The sequence below is a fragment of the Selaginella moellendorffii genome, unplaced genomic scaffold, assembly GCF_000143415.4.
Source record: "Selaginella moellendorffii unplaced genomic scaffold, v1.0 SELMOscaffold_133, whole genome shotgun sequence".
Taxonomy (NCBI): Eukaryota; Viridiplantae; Streptophyta; class Lycopodiopsida; order Selaginellales; family Selaginellaceae; genus Selaginella; species Selaginella moellendorffii.
Genome location: NW_003314394.1, coordinates 239315 through 256057, shown reverse-complemented (window position 1 = coordinate 256057; position 16743 = coordinate 239315). Strand labels below are relative to the sequence as shown.

The following is a 16743-nucleotide window of genomic DNA, read 5'->3' as shown; positions in this document are numbered from 1 at the left end:
CTAAAGAAATATTTGGAGCCGTTGCAGTCCCTCCTCTGCTCTTCACTTCAAACTCCAACGAATCTGGGCCGTCCGTGGCTCTAACGTTAATTCCACGTGTCATATCCATGACGTGTCACGCCAACTCATCCGCTATCACAGCCGTTGGATCGGACTGAATCGGGGCCGTCCGTGGCTTATGACGTGTCACGCCAACTCAGACGCTATCACAGCCGTTGGAGCGGATCAAATCGGGGCCGTCGGTGATAAAAATCTCTACCGTGGGATATGCGTTACACTAGAGCGCGTTCAAACTTCAAAGTCTCACGCTATGGTCATTGGTGGCGATGATGGTCAGGGTTTCTTCGCCGCGCCTGGTGATCGTGGCGGCTGGAGCGATCGCCATCGCCACTATCTTGATCGCTTTCGCTCCAGTGGTCGACAAGGCCAGATTCATTCCATCAGCGGTAATCTCCAATTTGATCCGGCCACGGCCAGTGAATTCTTCTGCCCGAGCGATTGATCGCCAGCGCCTCCACCAGTGCTCCGCGATTTCAAAATCCCCATCGCAGTGCCCGGCCTACTTCTCCTGGATTGACAGGGACCTGGCACCGTGGAAAGATCACGGAATCACGCTCCACAGCCTCCAAGAAGCCAAGAAGAGGGCGGATTTTCGCGTGCTCATCCTCAATGGCACGCTCTACATGGAGCGCTACCACAAGTGCTTCCAAACGCGCGACGATTTCACGCTGCGCGGCCTCCAGCTGCTGCTCGATCGCTTCCCAGGGATGGTCCCGGACGTGGATCTCATGTTTGGCTGTGGAGATTTCCCGGCAATCCCACGCGCAAAGGGCAGCGACGATCCATCGCCGCCTCCTCTCTTCTCCTACTGTACCACCGCCAGGGGCGAGAACTACGACATCGTATTTCCAGATTGGTCCTTCTGGGGATGGTAAGGCTCCCGAGATTTTCGGTTATGTTCTTATAACTTCCTTGAATCACGGCCAGGCCCGAGGTAAACATTCTTCCGTGGGAGGAGGAGAAGCAAAAGATCTACTCGGGAGCTCGAGAGGAGAAATGGTCAAAGCGGCAGAGGTTTGCGTATTGGAAGGGGAATTACTGGACTGGGGCCGCTCGACCGGATCTAGTAAAGTGTGCTGCGAACAAAGATGTCAATTCCAGCCGCTTGATCACTCATCACCAGGTAAGAACCAAGTTTCAATCCAGGTTTGAAAGATCTTAGACCTCCAAAGAGCTCTTTGTCTCCATGATCTCGCAGGATTGGAATGCTGAGAAAGGGCAGGGTTTCAAATCCTCGGACATGTCCAAGCAGTGCACTCACAGGTAGAGTTTCATTTTCATAGCGCCACCTACAGATCTAGCTTTGATCCTCATAGGTACAAAGTCTATGTGGAAGGTCGAGGCTGGTCTGCCAGTCTCAAATATATCATGTCGTGTGGATCCACCGTTTTGTTCATCCACCCCGATTTCCACGAGTTCTTCTCGAGATCACTGATCCCGTTCGTCCACTACTGGCCGATCAACCGAACCGACATTTGCAACTCGATCAAAGCTGCTGTAGATTGGGGGAATGCCTTTCCTGAGGAGGTTTGTCACGAGATTTTCTTGTTTCTTTTGTGCTTGCTAACCATTTCATCGGCCAGGCCGAAGCTATGGGGAAGTGTGCTCAAACATTTCTAGACATGGAGCTCGATATGAAGTTTGTCTACCAGTATATGTTGTTGCTTCTCCAACACTATGCCCAGCTGCTAAAATTCCAGCCGGTTTTGCCTGAGGGATTGGCACCATTCCAAACTGACAACAAAGCTTTTGTAAACAAAACTAGCACTGTAGCTCTGACCCAAGCTTGCACTATATACTAGAATTTTGAGCGATTAATTGTTATTTAACCTTAGCTGTTAGTTTAATAAACCCCAAGCACGAGAAAGACTTTTCTGGTTCATCTCCACTGTGTCCCTGGACTTTTTGTGTTCCATTTGGCACAAGGACTAGAAGAAAATGTAGTGCCTTGGCATTTCAAGGAAGTTGACGCCTATGAAATAGAAATTTCACTAGCTGGCTTTTGGCCTTTGGAGTTTTCCTAATAGTTTAAATATTTGTATGTATGTATAAGCGAAGAGGTATGATTAAAATTAAATCAATTCTAAGAACATTCAAAAACCTATACATTATTATTTTTCAGAAGTTAGTTTGAAAGGAAAGCAACAATTGGACTTTGGTTTCAATCCATGCTCCAAGCCATGCTTGGTGATTGTCAGGGCATGCCGGTAAGCATCTTTCCTCTCTGCAATGCATCCCTGCCTTGCAAGCATCGCTCCCTGACCCTTGTGACAAATCTCCACTGTGATAATTCTATCTTTCTCCAACCTTTGTTTCCATGGTTCCCCGTCCATTCTCATGTAAGTGCAGCACTGATTTGATCGTGACGATGATCTGCACTGGAGCTCGATCTTAATCTCGTGTGCCTGACAAAGAAAAACGCAACCTTTACCGCAAGAAAAGTCGTTTTTCATACCTGAGCGAGACGAGTTCCATGGCCCTTTGGAAACAACAGGAACAAGCCGTGCCATCCATCTCTGAAGCCAACTATTTCCAGCAATCCATCTTCCACAGATGGAGAAGTTAATCCTCTCTACAAAATTCTTCCAGTAAAATCGAAGATTACATAGCTAGAATACCTTGATAGATTTTCTGTCATTGGGAGTCCCCCAAGGATCCAAGCCTCCTGAAAAGCTTGGTAAGTTTAGCAAAACCAGGGACCTTATGCTGTAAACGAAAATCATAGAACACGAACACATTGGACTTCAACATAATACCTCGAGGAAATCGGCAGTTTCTTCCATGGACCATTGAAATCAGCTGTATACACTGTCGCGATTTCATTGATACTCCTGGAAACAAATCGTTGGAATAAATAACAAGACGAGAAACGAGTAAATTCACAAACCTTGAGGACGGATGCAAAAAAGGAGCGCAAAACCATCCTTGAGTACAGCCAAGAGTAGCATAAGCACACTGTAAAACATTGCTCGGTTATTTAAAACCACAGATATCCTAAACTTTGTCATACTTGGTTTCTTAGTTGGCTATTGAATTTCTCGGGGTTTTCACGTCTTTGCTTATGGAACTCGTATGAAACCTGTGCATCCATACCTGAGAAAGTATAAAGAATGAGAATATTTTGAAAACTAGAACACTATGATAATCACCTATGCTGAAATAATTCCAAAACCCTCCACGAAACTTTAGTGGAGCTTCCTGACGATCTTCCAGAGTCAAGCCATCATCTAGAACGTCAAAAAGAGCTTACATTGGTTTCTTCGATTCTTGGAACCTTTTGGATTGAATGAGGCAGCATATCCGGCTCTCCTTCCATTGTCATTGTTAGCTGCCATCTTAGATGACCAGAATCATCACAACTTGTTAGAGATTTTTAGCTCTTTAGATTTTTAGATAAAACCTGTCCACTTTCAGAAAATGTGCCTCGAGCACTTGCTTGAGAAACTTTTTCATGGAGCGAGCATCCGTGCCAGGATTGAACTTCCCCTGAATGTAAAGTTTGGAAGAAGAAAAATGCAAGAGAGCAGTGGAAAGCTTGGAGATCACTTACCCAGCCAAACGAGAATGGGAGATTGTTTCCAGTTCCAAGAGGAATCGTGGCAATTGGAAATGGATGGTGAGGGCTCACGTCGCTCGCTGTTCCAAGCAGCCATCCAGCCGTGCCATCACCCCCTGCAACCTTTAAAATCTTTAGAACAAAAAGTTCCTGAGTTATCAAGAGACGACATCGCTCACCACAATCCTCAAAGAGTTTCTCAATTTCTTCGCAACATCGTTCTCGGCTTCTAGATTTTTGGAGACTCTGGATAGAACTTCTCGAGGATCAACCTTGCTTAGATCAAACACCTAGTAGACCAAAGAAACCACTAAGCCAGAAAACCAAAAAACAAAAGTTGGAAGTGAAAAAGATACGTACCTGGTGTGACGCTAGAAGCTTGGAGAAGGTCTCCAGGAGCGCGATTCCCAGCTGCCCACCACTCTTGGCGTTGACAAAAACGAGCAAAGGAAACCTGGGAACCCTTTCCAAGCCGCCACCATCGCAGCGCTCCTCGCGATCCAACACAAAATCCGGCACCAAAAACTCTCCCAAATCCAGCATTGTAAACAAAAAAAAAAAAAACGTCCCAGTGCGATCGATCAAGGAAGAGATGAGCTAAGATACCATCCGTCAAGGAGTGAATGAATGACGCGGTGTTCCACAAAGGAGGCTACTAGAAAGCCTAAATTTTGTCAAAGAAAAAAGAAGCAGCCACTCACACCTCCTACCTAGGTATTCAAATATTTTCAAAATAATAGATTTAAAGAGAAGGTTATATCTGTGCATTTATAAGAGAAATTGCGTTAGCCGGGAGTCGAACCCGGGTCTATTGCTTGGAAGGCAATTATCCTAACCGTTGGACTACTAACGCGATATCTTGTATGCTTTTTCCAAAGTAAGCCTACTATACGATTTGCCCAAGTGATCACTAATGACCGTTGACCGATTTTTAAAATTTTTCTCGCAATTAGGGTTTCCTGCGTCGAGAGTGATAGGGCATGGGGGAGGCGGACGATGGAGCGCTCTACGACGAGTACGAGGAATCCGAGGAGTCGGTCGATGCTATAATCGCGAGGATCGAGCACAAGGCGCCGCAAATGGAGCGCCTGCTTAGATTGTAAGTGTAGCGCTATCAAATCGCAAGATTTCTCTCACCTCTCTCTCATTCTTTTGCAATAGATCTCGGAATAGTGAAGCGCTCAAGGTCGCATTGGAGGACCCACCGACAAGAACCAAGGACGAGCGATGCAAGGTCTGGGATTGAATGGTTTTTTCCAAGTTTCTAAAGTTTTTTCTAGGAATGCTACGCAGTCTGCGAATTGGATTTTGGTACATCAGGCTCTCATGGCGTGTAAAGACGTGGATGCGTTGTTTGCGACGCTAGATCCAGAGTACTACGACATTCTTATGAAGTAAGAAGAGATTTCCTCTCGTGCTCGACAATTGCTGATTAGAAATCTCTCTTCTTTCCTTGCTTTTTTGTTGAGATTGCCAGGTATGTTTATAGAGGTCTCGCCACGGGCGATAGAACAACGTGTGATCAATGCCTTAGAATCCACGAGAAATTAACTGATCGAGCAGGGATGGGGTGTATAATGCGAGCCATAGCTGACACTTGGAACGTAGTTTGACTAAGTTTGTAAAAATTACTACAGTCAATGGGTCAACTTTTTCTTCTGTTTTTTTTCTTTGGAAAATACCTCGCATTCTTTTAGAAAGAAAGATTGGATAATAGTAGAATATTCGAAGAGCTCACCAATTAGAATTAGAAAGGAGATTTCTCCATCTTTGTCAAAGGTAGACGTGTTCTTCATGCACAGTCGCGTTGATTCTCAATCGTTTCCATATATAAACAAGCCCTTGCTCGGTTACTAGGTACGATAGCAGCTAGCTATGGCGCTCGTCACACATTCTTTGATCGCGTTCTTCTTCCTCTCCATCTTCTCCACATTCTCGCTGGAACGCGTCCACACTCTGGGTGACAAAGATGATGATTCGAAGTGTCCACCGCCACCATGTCCACCACCGCCGCCGCCACCCTGCCCCCCGCCACCGCCAAAGTGTCCGCTGGGCTGCATCCCAGCTCCTCCTTGCAAGCCTTGCAAGTCCTGTGACAAAGGCAAGGATTGGAAAGACGATGATCGCAAGAAGGGTGTCAAAGATCGAGATGATCAGGACGATTGCAAGCCCTGCAAGGATGATTGCAAGGACGATTGTAAGGATGACTGCAAGCACGATTGCAAGCACTGCAAGGATGATTGCAGGTCTTGCAAGCCAAAGAGTCGTCCCAAATCCCCAAAGTTTCCACCGAAGTCTTCCAAGAATCCACCAAAGGACGGCGACGACGAGGACGATCACAAGGGCGACAAGCTGACGGATCGCGATGTTCGGAATCTTAATAATCTCCTGGCTGTGCAGTTTGTGCTCAACGACATCTTTCTCAGAGCCAGCCTCGGAAACGCAAGGGCGAGACCATCTTCGGTTGTGCAGCCAGCTTCGGTCTCCCAGAAAGTTGTGTTTCAGCAAGTTTCAGGAGGTCAGCAGATGATTCCACAGATGTTGAGCGAGTTCAGTGCAATCTCAATCGCCCAAGTCAGGTAACATTTTTAATTATCAATCAATCCATATTGCAAAGTGTATTTATCAAACGCTCTTTCAGTTCCATGCTTAGTGTGCTCCAGGACCGGGCCATCCAGAGGCCTCAAGATCTAAACGTGACCAACGAGGTGCTCTCCACGGCAGTGAACAGGGCTTTCAATGGCAGCCTGCGGCCCGACTTCAGCATCGATGACGATCCCACGAAACTGCTGTTGGGTGTTCAGTCGCTCGGCCCGGGCTTGGCAGCATCAGTGGCAACAGACATGCTTCCACATCTCGAGAGCTCCAGAGCAGTCTCGGTAAGTTATCATTCTGAAAGCTTACGAGAAAGTTGGCGAGCTTTGTAACTAATGGTATTGGAATTTGGCAGCTTGTTGCTGGGATTCTTCCGGCTTTGGCGAGCCAGGATGCGTCCATGCGCACTGTTCTATACTCGGAGAGGGAGGCTCGCGTGGAGCCATACAACTATACCGTGGGAGAATTCATGCAAAAGACGAGTTCCCTGACCGCGAATTTGCAGCAAGATCCTAATGGTAGCTCCGGGGATGGATCTGGTGGTGACATCCTCTCGGTGAATGTTTTGGGATCTGGGATTGCTGTGCCCGCGGAGAATGTCTTGAATCTCATTAGCAGCCTCCTCAACATTGCAAGTATCGGATAGATTTATCGGAACGTTATAGTGTTGTCGCGAAGAATAAGAGGAAGTATCACTTTTCATTTATACATCCATGAATAAAGCTTTCGATATGTTATCTCTTTTCTCTTGGGGTTTGTAAGAGGAGTTTATTTCTTTTGCAGTTTCTTTCTTTCAATCGAGCCTTGTGACACAAGTTGGATTGCAAGGGTATGCACAGTCGATGTGTATGGACGACGACGAACGGCCAAAGTACCAATCACCCACAGTTTTTGCAGTTGACTGTCCAGTCAAACAAGATCACGATGAGGCTTGAAGCAAATCTACGAGAAGTTTTTCCATACCAGGCCATTGACTTTGGGATTGTTCCACTTGTCATCCCCTTGAACTTGGCAGTGACTGAAGCAGGAATCGATGAACATCCCCGACGATCCCCGGGAGCGCGAGACGGAGAGCGCGTCGAGCATGCTTTGCCTGAACCCTTGCAGAACATTTACGTTTGGGCACGCCGAGTGATCCACACAGGAGCTGTATTGATCTCTCGACAATCTCTTGACATTCTCTAGCTGCGACAATAATTTATAAGAAACAACAATAGTACCAAGTGAAGAACTCTTGCCTGCCAAAAGTCGTAGGCACCGTTGACGAAGAACAAGGGCGGTCCAACGTAGTTTTGCATGTTTTGTGGAAAAAAGCACTGGAAGATTCTCGATGGAAATACACTAACTTCAGCAAGATTGTTTATGAAAATACCTGGGTTGCATCTTTTGATGAGATGCAAGAGCTAGGCAGTGTATCTTTCAAGCTGTGTGTGTTGACAACTCCATTATAAAAACTATACAGTGCATAGTTGCCGCTGGTATCCGGTCTGAAAAAAAAAACAAAAGAATGTGGGTCAACGGAACTCTGACTTTCGATGACTCACGCGTTGAGAAAGAAGCCACCATCGCTCAAGCACTTGACTTTGATCCCAGGGAGATAGTACTGAAAGTCATTGCAACGGTGAATCGTTGACAGTCCTCCGGCCGAGCATCCAGTGAGAAATGCCTGTAAAAATCACAAACTCTTGTAATTTATTTCGTGTTACTGGGGACTTTTACCTGGTCTGCATTGCCAAGACCTTGAGACTTGAGATCATCTATGATCGCTTTAAAAGCTTTTCTTCCTCTGAAATACAGCGTCTGGAAAGATTTTTCTTAAGAAAAACATTAAGTTTTGTGACATTACGATAGATTACCTGACCAGAAGAAGTCTTGTAAGGATTTGCTACGTCACTGTTGAACGATGATCCATCGCAGTATCTTACGTAGACGTGATTCCAGTTATAGAAGTCTATGATTCGACCACGTATCAAAAACAATTAGAGAAAGACGATGATGATCTCACCTGGGTTGACGTTGTAATTGTTATTGAGAAGGCCCGTGAAAGGGATTGAGGTCTCCATCTTGCTGGAGCTTCCCAGATTCGTAGATGCCCTCTCGACGCACTTCTCGATCGATTCGCACCAAGCTCCACCCTGGAAGACGACGATCCAAGAATTTGTGTTAGAATTCATGGCATGGCTGGTCCAATTTCTCGAGATCGAGATAATGAAAAACAGAGGAAGCACACCTCTAGATGTAAATGCCAGCTTTTCGCGCCACTTCCAGAGCCTTTGAGGAGATGATAGGCAGGAGCACTCCCATCCAAGCATACTGCATCACAATTCCACCGAATTTCACGAGAGATTCTTGGAAAACTTGAGAGAACTTTTCATCGGTCCTTCCACTCACCGCCTCCAGTTGCCGAGGCCAAAGCGCTGGAAACGATCGTAATTCCCACCCAAAGTTGCCCGTCCCCGGCCTTGCGATGGTGGTGTTGGATCGGTGGAACGTCCGGTGTCAATTCAAACGCGCTGTAAGAGCTCTGGACAAGAAGAAGAAGAAGAAGAGCAGCTAAAGCTAGGCGAGACTGGAGCATCGAATTTTGTGCGCTGCTAGTTCCCATGCCAGCAAAAACTATAAGATACTCGCTCCTCGGAGAAGAAATTCTTCGATCTTGTTCTTTGCGATGTATGGAAGTACCACTTGACGCGCAAGAAAGTTACCAGACAAGATTAGTAGTACTATGTGCCACTCTCTCTTTGTCGAGAGATCCCAAATTTATAGCGCCGAGCGTGTGTAGTGGACAATCGTTCTTGTGGCCAGTCGTAAACCAGCTGGAGAGAAGTTTGGTGTCGTTAACTCTGTGAAATTTATGGACTATACGTTTGCCTTTTGTTGTGGTTACACAAGCTCCATCGCCTAACGCTCTGCTTGTTGCTGGATCGATCTATATATCTGAGAGTTCCATTGTTTTCTTTTGTGTGTGTTTTTTTCTACCAAAAGAAAATTCACGTGAAAACCTTTGTCACCTTTGCTGCGATTGAGATATGAGAAACGAAAGTTGGAGGACCCAAACTTTTGCGACTAGCCAGCTAATTCAGCGAAAGCCGCACGCATGGTGCCCTGGCAATTCTGTCGATGTCATCTCGGTGTAACATCTTAGTCTCAACGTCTTATAGTCTTAGAGTGATTATAATGCAAAAGCACTGCTCTTATATAGCTCCTGCCAGTATTCCACCAATAATTGCAAAGGAAGAGCCAAGCATGACAGAAATTTTGCATTGTTAATTGGGACAAGTTGTCGATATCATTGACAAGCACGGATAGCGACGCAGCTCGGCTGAGATAAGAAGCTCCCAATCTTTCCTCCTGTTTGTTCACGAAAGGAGAAAAACAAAGAGAAGAAGAAAATAAAAAAGGCACATCACTCTCTTCTCCAGTTGTCGACGCGATTTGCTCGTCGCTACACAATCCCAACGCTTGGTGGAGTTTGATCGGAACTGCACACCTAAGAACATGACACGCAACTTAACATCCTTTTGGCAAAGTCTCTATCGAATCGAACCTTGAAAGTGCGATGTCTACAATTGATTCATTTCCTTGCCAAGTGCCTGTTTTCTTCCTTCCTGGAACAAAGCTGGATTGAAAAAAAAAAACACTCCAAGAAAGAACATTCGTCTATAGCGCACTAACCTGGCTGCGTGTTCTTGCCTCCGATTCTCAAACCAATCCAAAACGCGTTTCCTTGGGACGTGAGTCAGCTCAACGATGTTTTGGATCAAAGCACCCTGCTCGAAAACCACGAGTTTAGTTAGAAAAAACACCGAAAGATTTGATCGAAAACTCACAGTCGGCCTCTTCGTACGTTGGAACACCTTCTCAAAAGTTTCCAAGTGTTCTTTCCGGATTCTCTTCTTCCCGTACCACGCCTTTGGACCTGTTCCTTGAGTATCACCCGGCAAGCCTATCCTTTCTACACGAGGAGAGTCGTTTTCCTCTTTGCCAGCTTCGCTATCTTGTTCTTGACTGCCTGTTTGATCTTCGGGCTTGTCTTCTTCCTCGTCCGATTCCTTGTCGGATATCGAGTCAATCAGTTCGATGAGCTCCGGTGGAGGATCGCGTAGAAAGGTAAGAACATCCCTGCGATCGAGTCCAGTTTCTCCAGCCAGGGCCTTCACCTGGAAAAAGAAAAGAGAGAGGAACAAGTGAACAGACCTTCGAGAAGGAGAAAGAGAGAAGCCATGCACATACCTTGAGCTGGCTCTTTTCAACGTCCAAAGCATCTCTTAGCTTTCGAAGTTGCCATTTCTCGAGCTTGACAACCCGCTTCGCCACCATTTCGCTTTCCAATCGCTGTGCCTCTTCAATAAACTTCGCCAGACCAGATCCACCACCGCTGCTTTCTTGTTCTTGTTCTTCCTCCTCCTCCTCATCTTCTCTTTCATCCCTCGAAACGTCTTTCTCCTCTTCTTCTCGATCCTTGTTCTTCTTTTTCTTTGCGTTTTTCTTTGCGCCCCGACTGCCACCACCACCCATCAGCTCCTGTTCCAGAGCAACCATCTGTTCCTCAGTGATCGTCTCCACCTCCACCTTCTTTCCCGCTCGCTCGGCCTCCAAATCCTTCTCCAGCTGAGCGAACAGTGCCTCCAGACCCGCTTCATCCTCCTCATCGTCAAAATCATCATCGTCAAGTTCTTCCACTCGAATTCTTTGCTGCCGGCGAGGCTGCTGCTGCTGTCGATCCTTGAAACCTGCCTGGGGTCTAGCAATCAGCCCATATCTCTATCCTCGTCCAAGAGAAAGAATGAAACAAACCTTGCTCTTGCTGCTCCCACTTCCCTTGCTCCGCCTAGACGACGCCAAAGCCACGATCGCCCTGCCCACACAATGCTGCCTCGCGGTGCTCGCCGGATTCCATAGCGCTGTGACGCTCCTCTGCCCCGGAAGCGCGAGCGCGAGCGAGACCGCCATAGCCATTACCTACATCGGGGTTTAGGGTTTATAGAAGAACGTTTGCTTTCATTCTGTTACAACAAAGAAAAATCTTTGGAAGTTACATAAGCTACTCTCTACGAAGCAAAAAAATTATAGGAAGAAGAATTACCATGTTGGTACTTAAGGTTCGCTTGGATTGCTTGGATGGAGCTCTCATCCCTGTGAACACCAACACAATCAAGCTTGAAACTTTCATCCAGGAAAAGAAATATGGAAAAAACTCTCGCTTTCTTACCTCTTCCATTGCGTCTCCAGATCCATTGTATTGCCCAGTCGCAAGCGCCTGTAAACACGAAAAAAAAGAGAGAAGAGTTTGCTGAGCCAATCTCCAAGAGAAATTCAAAGACTTTGGAACATACCCTCTCGAGCCTCGCAACTTCTGCCAGCGTTTGAGCGTTTTGAATAGCAGCCTATGCAAGAACAAAGAAAACGATAAGAAAGACCGAAAGAGTGATTTGTTTTTTACCTTCAGAGCCGTCCGGCTTAGATGCTGGTGCTTTGCGTCCGAGGCTGGCTCAACAGCAGCAGGAACCTCGCCGGGAACGAAAGTTTGCTCCGCTCCACCTTTCTTGGCATTTTCTTCGGCTTCTTGCGACGCAAACCTTGCCTTGGCAGCGATCTTTTCCTTGGCCTTCACCTTGCTAAAGTCCAGCAGCCGCAGGTTTGGAAGCTTGTGGATGACGTAGAGCCGATACTCGGGCAGCTTGGTCACGACGTTCTCCAGGAGCGAGAGAGTGTGGAGCTTTACGAGCGATGCCAGGGGATCCAGTTCTGCGAGATTGCCGAGCCTGTTGTTGGTCAAGACGAGAGTGTGAAGTTTTGGAAGAAACTCTGCAAGTAGAAGGAAACAAGTCGTTAGAGCAAATACAAGAAGAAAACTACGAAAGAAGAAACAATGCAATGCGAGAATAACATGTCGACAGCCTCAGACAAGTAGTGGAATCATGTACATGATCAGCCATTGTCAGGTGTAAAACACATCACTGGCTGAGTCCTCCTGAATGAAAGGATTGAAAAAAAAATCCTAAGAGCTTTCTAAGAGCTGTTCTTTGCAACTTACCTCCAAGGCTGGAACTGATGCGAGAAATTCTGTTGTTGCTAATGAGAAGTGTGGACAAGCGTCGCAGCTCTGGGAATCCATCCAGCTTGACGATCTCATTATCTGAGAGGTCTATACTGTCATATTGATCCTAAGAAGAATAGAAAAAACGAGAAATCAGAGACTAGAAGAGACGCGCATTGCGTACCGCAGTGACTCCAAGGTTCTCAATAGCAGCGATTTTGTTTCCTACAACCACAGAAGAAAGAAATGTGAGCGCTTTCCATACAAAGATCGGTGTGAGAGTACCTCGCAGATCGATCTCCCGGTCCTTGACGGCATTCAGGTACTGCGGCGCCCGCGAGATGAGCTCCGCTCCAAGCCGCACCATCGCGGAACCCTAGCGCGCTCGCCCTAGGGCTTTTCGTTAAACCCTAAGAAACAGAGCAAAAGCAAGTACGGTACTTTCGTACGAAACTTTTGATAGATGCTTATATACATTTTGATGTCATATGGTTTGCGATAGTTTCGGGAAGATTGGAGGATCCAGAAACTCTCCCGATAGAAACGCGTTTGCCACAATCTCGTAGAAGTGTTCCGTGAAGTGATTGTCGTTCCAGAAGATATACTGCGATGGGTCATTGCAAGTTGGGCCCTGGATGCGAGCTCCATTCACGAAAACGCTCTCTCCACAGTCGACAGTGGTGGTAGCGTTATAAATCCCACAGCAAGCCTCGAATCTGTGCGTGAATCCTGCCAAAAAAGTTGGAGCAGACTTAGAACCTCAGCCGGATCGAAAAGCTTTGGATAAGGATGAACGATCGGACCATAGTGTTTGTAGTTTTCAAAGATTTTCTTGGTGATCCCGAGGAAGTCCCCGGTCGCGAAAGCCGAGCCGGGCAACTCGTCACGCAACTTGCGTACCATTCTCTCGAGGAGGAATTTATGACGATAGCCAACCTCGTTGAATCGTGCAAGACAGCCCAACTCGTCCATTTCCTCCTTGCTCCAATCAGTAGTAGCAAGGGAGCGAACGTTACATCCCTGGATTGGAACATTGATCACCAGGAAATTCCGCGCTCCCGCTTGATACAGCTCCTGTTCGTAAGAAAATCTTCCTGTCAACATACTGTAAACTTCGATCATTCTTAATTTACCCGGATCGTTTCTTCAATCTCGTGGACCACTCGAGGGACAAAGAACTTGATTATGTCTAAGAAATCGACCCCACTTCCGTGGAGCATTGCGTAATCGTTGCCCCCAATCTCACCGATGACATACAGAGCTTCACGAAACTGGCGAAGATTTGGAACGGAATAGGCTGCGCGAGATCAAAACAGTATGATACTACCTAGACAAGAAACAAAGATTACGTACCAGTTGATCCATTCATGAGTGCTTGCTCTTGGAAGCTATGGAACCACTGTAGCTGTGTGTCAAACGAGAATGTGGGCCTGCGAGGCATGATGTTGCGCTTGCCGTAGAAATCCCTGATGCTCAAAGCTGTGGCTCCAGCCGTAGCGAAGTTGGCGCCATAGACAAAGTTCGCACTGGCCTTGTCGAGGTATGGGTCCAGAAAAGGGACACCCATTCCACTCGCTGCACAGTAAAGACGAATCGATCACGCATTTCCCTCTCGAGAGAACGATGTGAGTAAATCAATCACTCACCTAGAAAATCGATGACAAGTCGCCCGTCCGTCACTCTTCCAGTCGCCCTCTTGAAGAAGGTCTCGCCGTAAGGGGGGAGGCCCAGGATTCCCGATCCATTCAAGCCCGGGAACGCGAGGAGTGAATTGCCCGCGTCGGAGAGCGAATCGCCAAATTGGAACACAACCCGGTGATCGCATAGAACCCCGAGATGGAATTGGATCGCGCACAAAATCACCACGAGCAGCAAGAAGAGCGACATTGGGGGCAAGAAAGAGGGAAAAGAATATCCTCTATTACGGATCGTAGAAATACGGTTTTTACGTGTTTAGACTTGCTTCCCTCGCGGAGAAAACGTTTGAGAGCATGACATACGTGCAGTGATCGTAGGGTTCCAGCTCCGACGCGAGAGCGCCAGCCTTTGCGGCGAGCTCCACATTGCCGTGGAGTTTGCAAGCGCTGAGCAAGACCTTCCACACAACGCTTCCCGGGTACACGGGCATGCTCTCGATCAAACTCTCGGCATCTCTCACTCTCCCGGATCTTCCCAAGAGATCAACCACGCAGCCAAAGTGCTCTGCGGTGGGATCTATCCCGAAGTCCCATTTCATGAAACGAAAGTGTTCGTGCCCCTTCTCCCACGCCCCGAGGTGGCTGCAAGCACACAAGATGGCCACAAAGGTGATATCGCTAGGCTGCAAACCCTGCACCACCATTTCCTTGTACAGCCTCAACACTTCCATGCCGGATCCGTGTTGCGCGTGAGCCATGAGCATGCAATTCCAGGTTATAATGTCTCCATTGCGACTGAGCTTCTCGAAAACATTCGCAGCCTCCGCTACGTTCCCAAACTTTGCATACATGTGTAGGATTCCGGTCCCGAGGATTGGATCTGAATCAAGCCGGCTCGCAACGACACGCGCGTAGATCATCCGTCCTATCTCAAGGGCTCCAAGCTGAGAACACGCCTCAACTAGGGCAACAAAGGTGGCAAGGTTTGGCTTAAACCCTTCCTGCTCCATTCTCCACAGCAAACGCATGGCCTCCCGCGGATGCCCGTACTGGGCATATGCGGAGATCATGTTTGTCCAGCAAATGGTATCTTTGTCGTGCCCAATGGCATCAAATGCCGTACGTCCCTCCTCGGCACAGCGCCCGCACTTGCCGTACATATTCACGGCCGCGGTGGCCACCAGCAAATGCGAGCGGTACCCGTGCCGTACAGCCCGCTCGTACACCGCCCTCCCTCTATCGAGGAGCTCGAGCAGCGCGCAGGCTCCCAATGCCGCCACAAACGTAGCATCGTCTGGTTTGAGAGCCATCTGATCGTAGAGCTCGAGCGCTCGATCCGGCTGGCCGAGCTGGATATAGGCGCCCATCATCGAGTTCCAGGAGATCACGTCCTTCCACTCGATCGAATCGAAGTACTCTCTGGCAAGCTCCGCGCTGCGGCACTTGCCCAGCATGTCGATCACCGCATTGGCGATGACAACGTCGGAGTCGAGCCCGGTGGCAGTGACGGCATCGCGGATCGCAATCGCCTGCGCGAGATCGCCCAATTGTCCGCTCGCGCCAAGGATCCCGAGGAACGCGACCTTGTCCGCCCTCATCCCGCGCTGGCACATCTCGCGGTACATTCGCATCGCCTCCCGCGGATGCCCGTTTTGGGCATACGCACCAATGATCATAGTCCATGAAAAAACGTTCTTCCAGTTGATCCTCTCAAACACCTCACGCGCATTCTCAAGATCACAGTACTTCCCATACATTTGGACAAGGATGTTCCCCACAAAAGTCCCGCGATCTCGCCCCTCTCGAGCAGTTTCATCGTGAATTGCGCATACCTGCGCCAGGCTTTTGCATTGACGAAGCAGCGCTGCAAATTTCGCCTTGGCTCTGTCGCTAGGAGAATCAAAAACCCTGTCCTTCGTCCCAATCCTGGTGGATTCCAGCCCTACCGCCAAATCGGTCATTCTAGACCACCATAAGCCCTAAAACCATTTGAATTGTGACCGTAGGATTTATCAAAGTCCATTTGAAACTTCTGAAGTATGGAGCACGCGAGTTTGGCTTTGTAGGGTGATTTCTATCTACCTACTGGTCAAGCTTTGGGTCTGCGACTAGATCAACATATTGTCCCGTGAGAAAGACGTTTGCGACAATATGATAGAAGTGTTCCGTGAAGTGTGGCCCTTCGTCATGATGCCGTTGATCATCACCGTCCACGCAATCAACAACCTGTGTTCGCCAGGGGGTAACGTTGCGTTCTTAACCAGGTTGAAGGTTAGATTTCGCAAGATCGGGTAAATCGCGCTGTAGAAATCCCTGTATGCGATCGATGCTCCGGCCAGGCTGTCGCGGAGATCGTCCACTGCCATAGCGAATTATGGTGGCCACTGGGATTGCATCCCTGGCTAGGGATGTTAATCACCAGGATTTTAAGCGCCCAAGTTGCACCATGTGTGGGTGAGATCGATCAATCAATCACACGAAAATAAACAAAAGCGAGAATTGACACGAAGTCATCCTTGCTTGGATGAAATTCCGCTCCTTGGACTTGGACAGCAGCAAGAATGGATCTAGCAGCGGCAATCCATAGCCCTCCGCTATGACCCTAGAATCAAAGAAGAATGAGACAAAAAGATCATGGCGTCCTGTCTCTCCCTGCGGGATGATGGAAGAAGGTCTCGCCATAGAGGCGCTTGTAAGTATGTGGAGCCAGGGAGAATGTGAGCAATGAATATTCTGTGACTAGCGGCTTTGTTAAAACAGCCAACGGAAAACTGACCAAGCTTTAATTAGTCTAGCATATTCTTTTTGGCAGTGAATCGTTTTCAATTGTTTTTTGGATTATTAGTACATCAAAG

At 47.8% G+C, this 16743-nt stretch overlaps 8 protein-coding genes and 1 non-coding gene across 13 annotated transcripts; 3 read left to right on the top strand and 6 right to left on the bottom strand.

The window, feature by feature from the left end:
* The first annotated feature begins 290 nt into the window (after positions 1–290).
* LOC9661512 (O-glucosyltransferase rumi homolog) lies at positions 291–1942 on the top strand. Its single transcript, XM_024666023.1, has 5 exons — positions 291–931; positions 988–1183; positions 1259–1323; positions 1377–1587; positions 1644–1942. Exons 1-5 carry the CDS (start codon positions 327–329, stop codon positions 1860–1862), a joined length of 1296 nt encoding a protein of 431 aa, XP_024521791.1. The 5' UTR covers positions 291–326; the 3' UTR covers positions 1863–1942.
* Positions 1943–2111: 169 nt separating this feature from the next.
* On the bottom strand, positions 2112–4299 carry LOC9661533 (diacylglycerol kinase 5). 2 transcript variants are annotated; one of them, XM_002992280.2, is made up of 12 exons: positions 3977–4299; positions 3796–3906; positions 3611–3739; positions 3461–3546; positions 3311–3395; positions 3210–3258; positions 3071–3153; positions 2948–3015; positions 2817–2891; positions 2679–2766; positions 2516–2632; positions 2112–2465 (listed from the first exon to the last, which is right to left on the bottom strand). In XM_002992280.2, exons 1-12 carry the CDS (start codon positions 4157–4159, stop codon positions 2172–2174), a joined length of 1368 nt encoding a protein of 455 aa, XP_002992326.1. In that variant the 5' UTR covers positions 4160–4299; the 3' UTR covers positions 2112–2171. The 2 variants fall into 2 exon arrangements, 1 of the variants encoding a protein (XP_002992326.1); XR_002991169.1 differs by having other exon boundaries at positions 2361–2465; positions 2516–2604.
* Positions 4300–4397: 98 nt separating this feature from the next.
* On the bottom strand, positions 4398–4469 carry TRNAG-UCC. The gene has a single exon. It is a non-coding gene; the product is annotated as a tRNA-Gly (tRNA).
* Positions 4470–4557: 88 nt separating this feature from the next.
* LOC9661532 (actin-related protein 2/3 complex subunit 5A) lies at positions 4558–5284 on the top strand. Its single transcript, XM_002992302.2, has 4 exons — positions 4558–4715; positions 4778–4850; positions 4910–5010; positions 5094–5284. Exons 1-4 carry the CDS (start codon positions 4597–4599, stop codon positions 5227–5229), a joined length of 429 nt encoding a protein of 142 aa, XP_002992348.1. The 5' UTR covers positions 4558–4596; the 3' UTR covers positions 5230–5284.
* Positions 5285–5491: 207 nt separating this feature from the next.
* On the top strand, positions 5492–6955 carry LOC9661511. The gene is made up of 3 exons (XM_002992301.2): positions 5492–6195; positions 6258–6495; positions 6567–6955. Exons 1-3 carry the CDS (start codon positions 5492–5494, stop codon positions 6855–6857), a joined length of 1233 nt encoding a protein of 410 aa, XP_002992347.1. The 3' UTR covers positions 6858–6955.
* Positions 6892–9233, bottom strand: LOC9661510 (pectin acetylesterase 8). Of its 2 annotated transcripts, XM_002992279.2 has the most exons (11): positions 9077–9233; positions 8603–9027; positions 8442–8524; positions 8217–8346; positions 8068–8162; positions 7931–8011; positions 7756–7877; positions 7584–7698; positions 7450–7527; positions 7175–7396; positions 6892–7112 (listed from the first exon to the last, which is right to left on the bottom strand). In XM_002992279.2, the coding sequence occupies exons 2-11, from the start codon at positions 8814–8816 to the stop codon at positions 7005–7007; spliced, it is 1248 nt and encodes a 415-aa protein (XP_002992325.1). In that variant the 5' UTR covers positions 8817–9027; positions 9077–9233; the 3' UTR covers positions 6892–7004. The 2 variants fall into 2 exon arrangements, with proteins under 2 accessions (XP_002992325.1, XP_024521774.1); XM_024666006.1 differs by having other exon boundaries at positions 8603–9233.
* A 204-nt stretch (positions 9234–9437) lies between these two features.
* LOC9661509 (U2 small nuclear ribonucleoprotein A') lies at positions 9438–12690 on the bottom strand. 3 transcript variants are annotated; one of them, XM_024666007.1, is made up of 13 exons: positions 12537–12690; positions 12436–12476; positions 12249–12378; positions 11655–12019; positions 11548–11598; positions 11424–11471; positions 11298–11347; positions 11009–11173; positions 10445–10948; positions 10042–10371; positions 9887–9981; positions 9759–9819; positions 9438–9701 (listed from the first exon to the last, which is right to left on the bottom strand). In XM_024666007.1, the coding sequence occupies exons 7-12, from the start codon at positions 11343–11345 to the stop codon at positions 9786–9788; spliced, it is 1176 nt and encodes a 391-aa protein (XP_024521775.1). In that variant the 5' UTR covers positions 11346–11347; positions 11424–11471; positions 11548–11598; positions 11655–12019; positions 12249–12378; positions 12436–12476; positions 12537–12690; the 3' UTR covers positions 9438–9701; positions 9759–9785. The 3 variants fall into 3 exon arrangements, with proteins under 3 accessions (XP_024521775.1, XP_024521776.1, XP_002992324.2); XM_002992278.2 differs by lacking the exons at positions 9438–9701; positions 9759–9819; positions 9887–9981; ... (1 more) ...; positions 10445–10948; positions 11009–11173 and adding an exon at positions 11198–11217; XM_024666008.1 differs by lacking the exons at positions 11424–11471; positions 11548–11598; positions 11655–12019; ... (1 more) ...; positions 12436–12476; positions 12537–12690 and having other exon boundaries at positions 11009–11217; positions 11298–11342.
* LOC9661124 (GDSL esterase/lipase At3g48460) lies at positions 12677–14225 on the bottom strand. The gene is made up of 5 exons (XM_024666011.1): positions 13898–14225; positions 13605–13826; positions 13385–13548; positions 13055–13325; positions 12677–12980 (listed from the first exon to the last, which is right to left on the bottom strand). Exons 1-5 carry the CDS (start codon positions 14136–14138, stop codon positions 12736–12738), a joined length of 1143 nt encoding a protein of 380 aa, XP_024521779.1. The 5' UTR covers positions 14139–14225; the 3' UTR covers positions 12677–12735.
* LOC9661123 (pentatricopeptide repeat-containing protein At1g11290, chloroplastic) lies at positions 14197–15849 on the bottom strand. The gene has a single exon (XM_002992276.2). It carries the CDS (start codon positions 15847–15849, stop codon positions 14197–14199), a length of 1653 nt encoding a protein of 550 aa, XP_002992322.2.
* Positions 15850–16743: the final 894 nt, after the last annotated feature.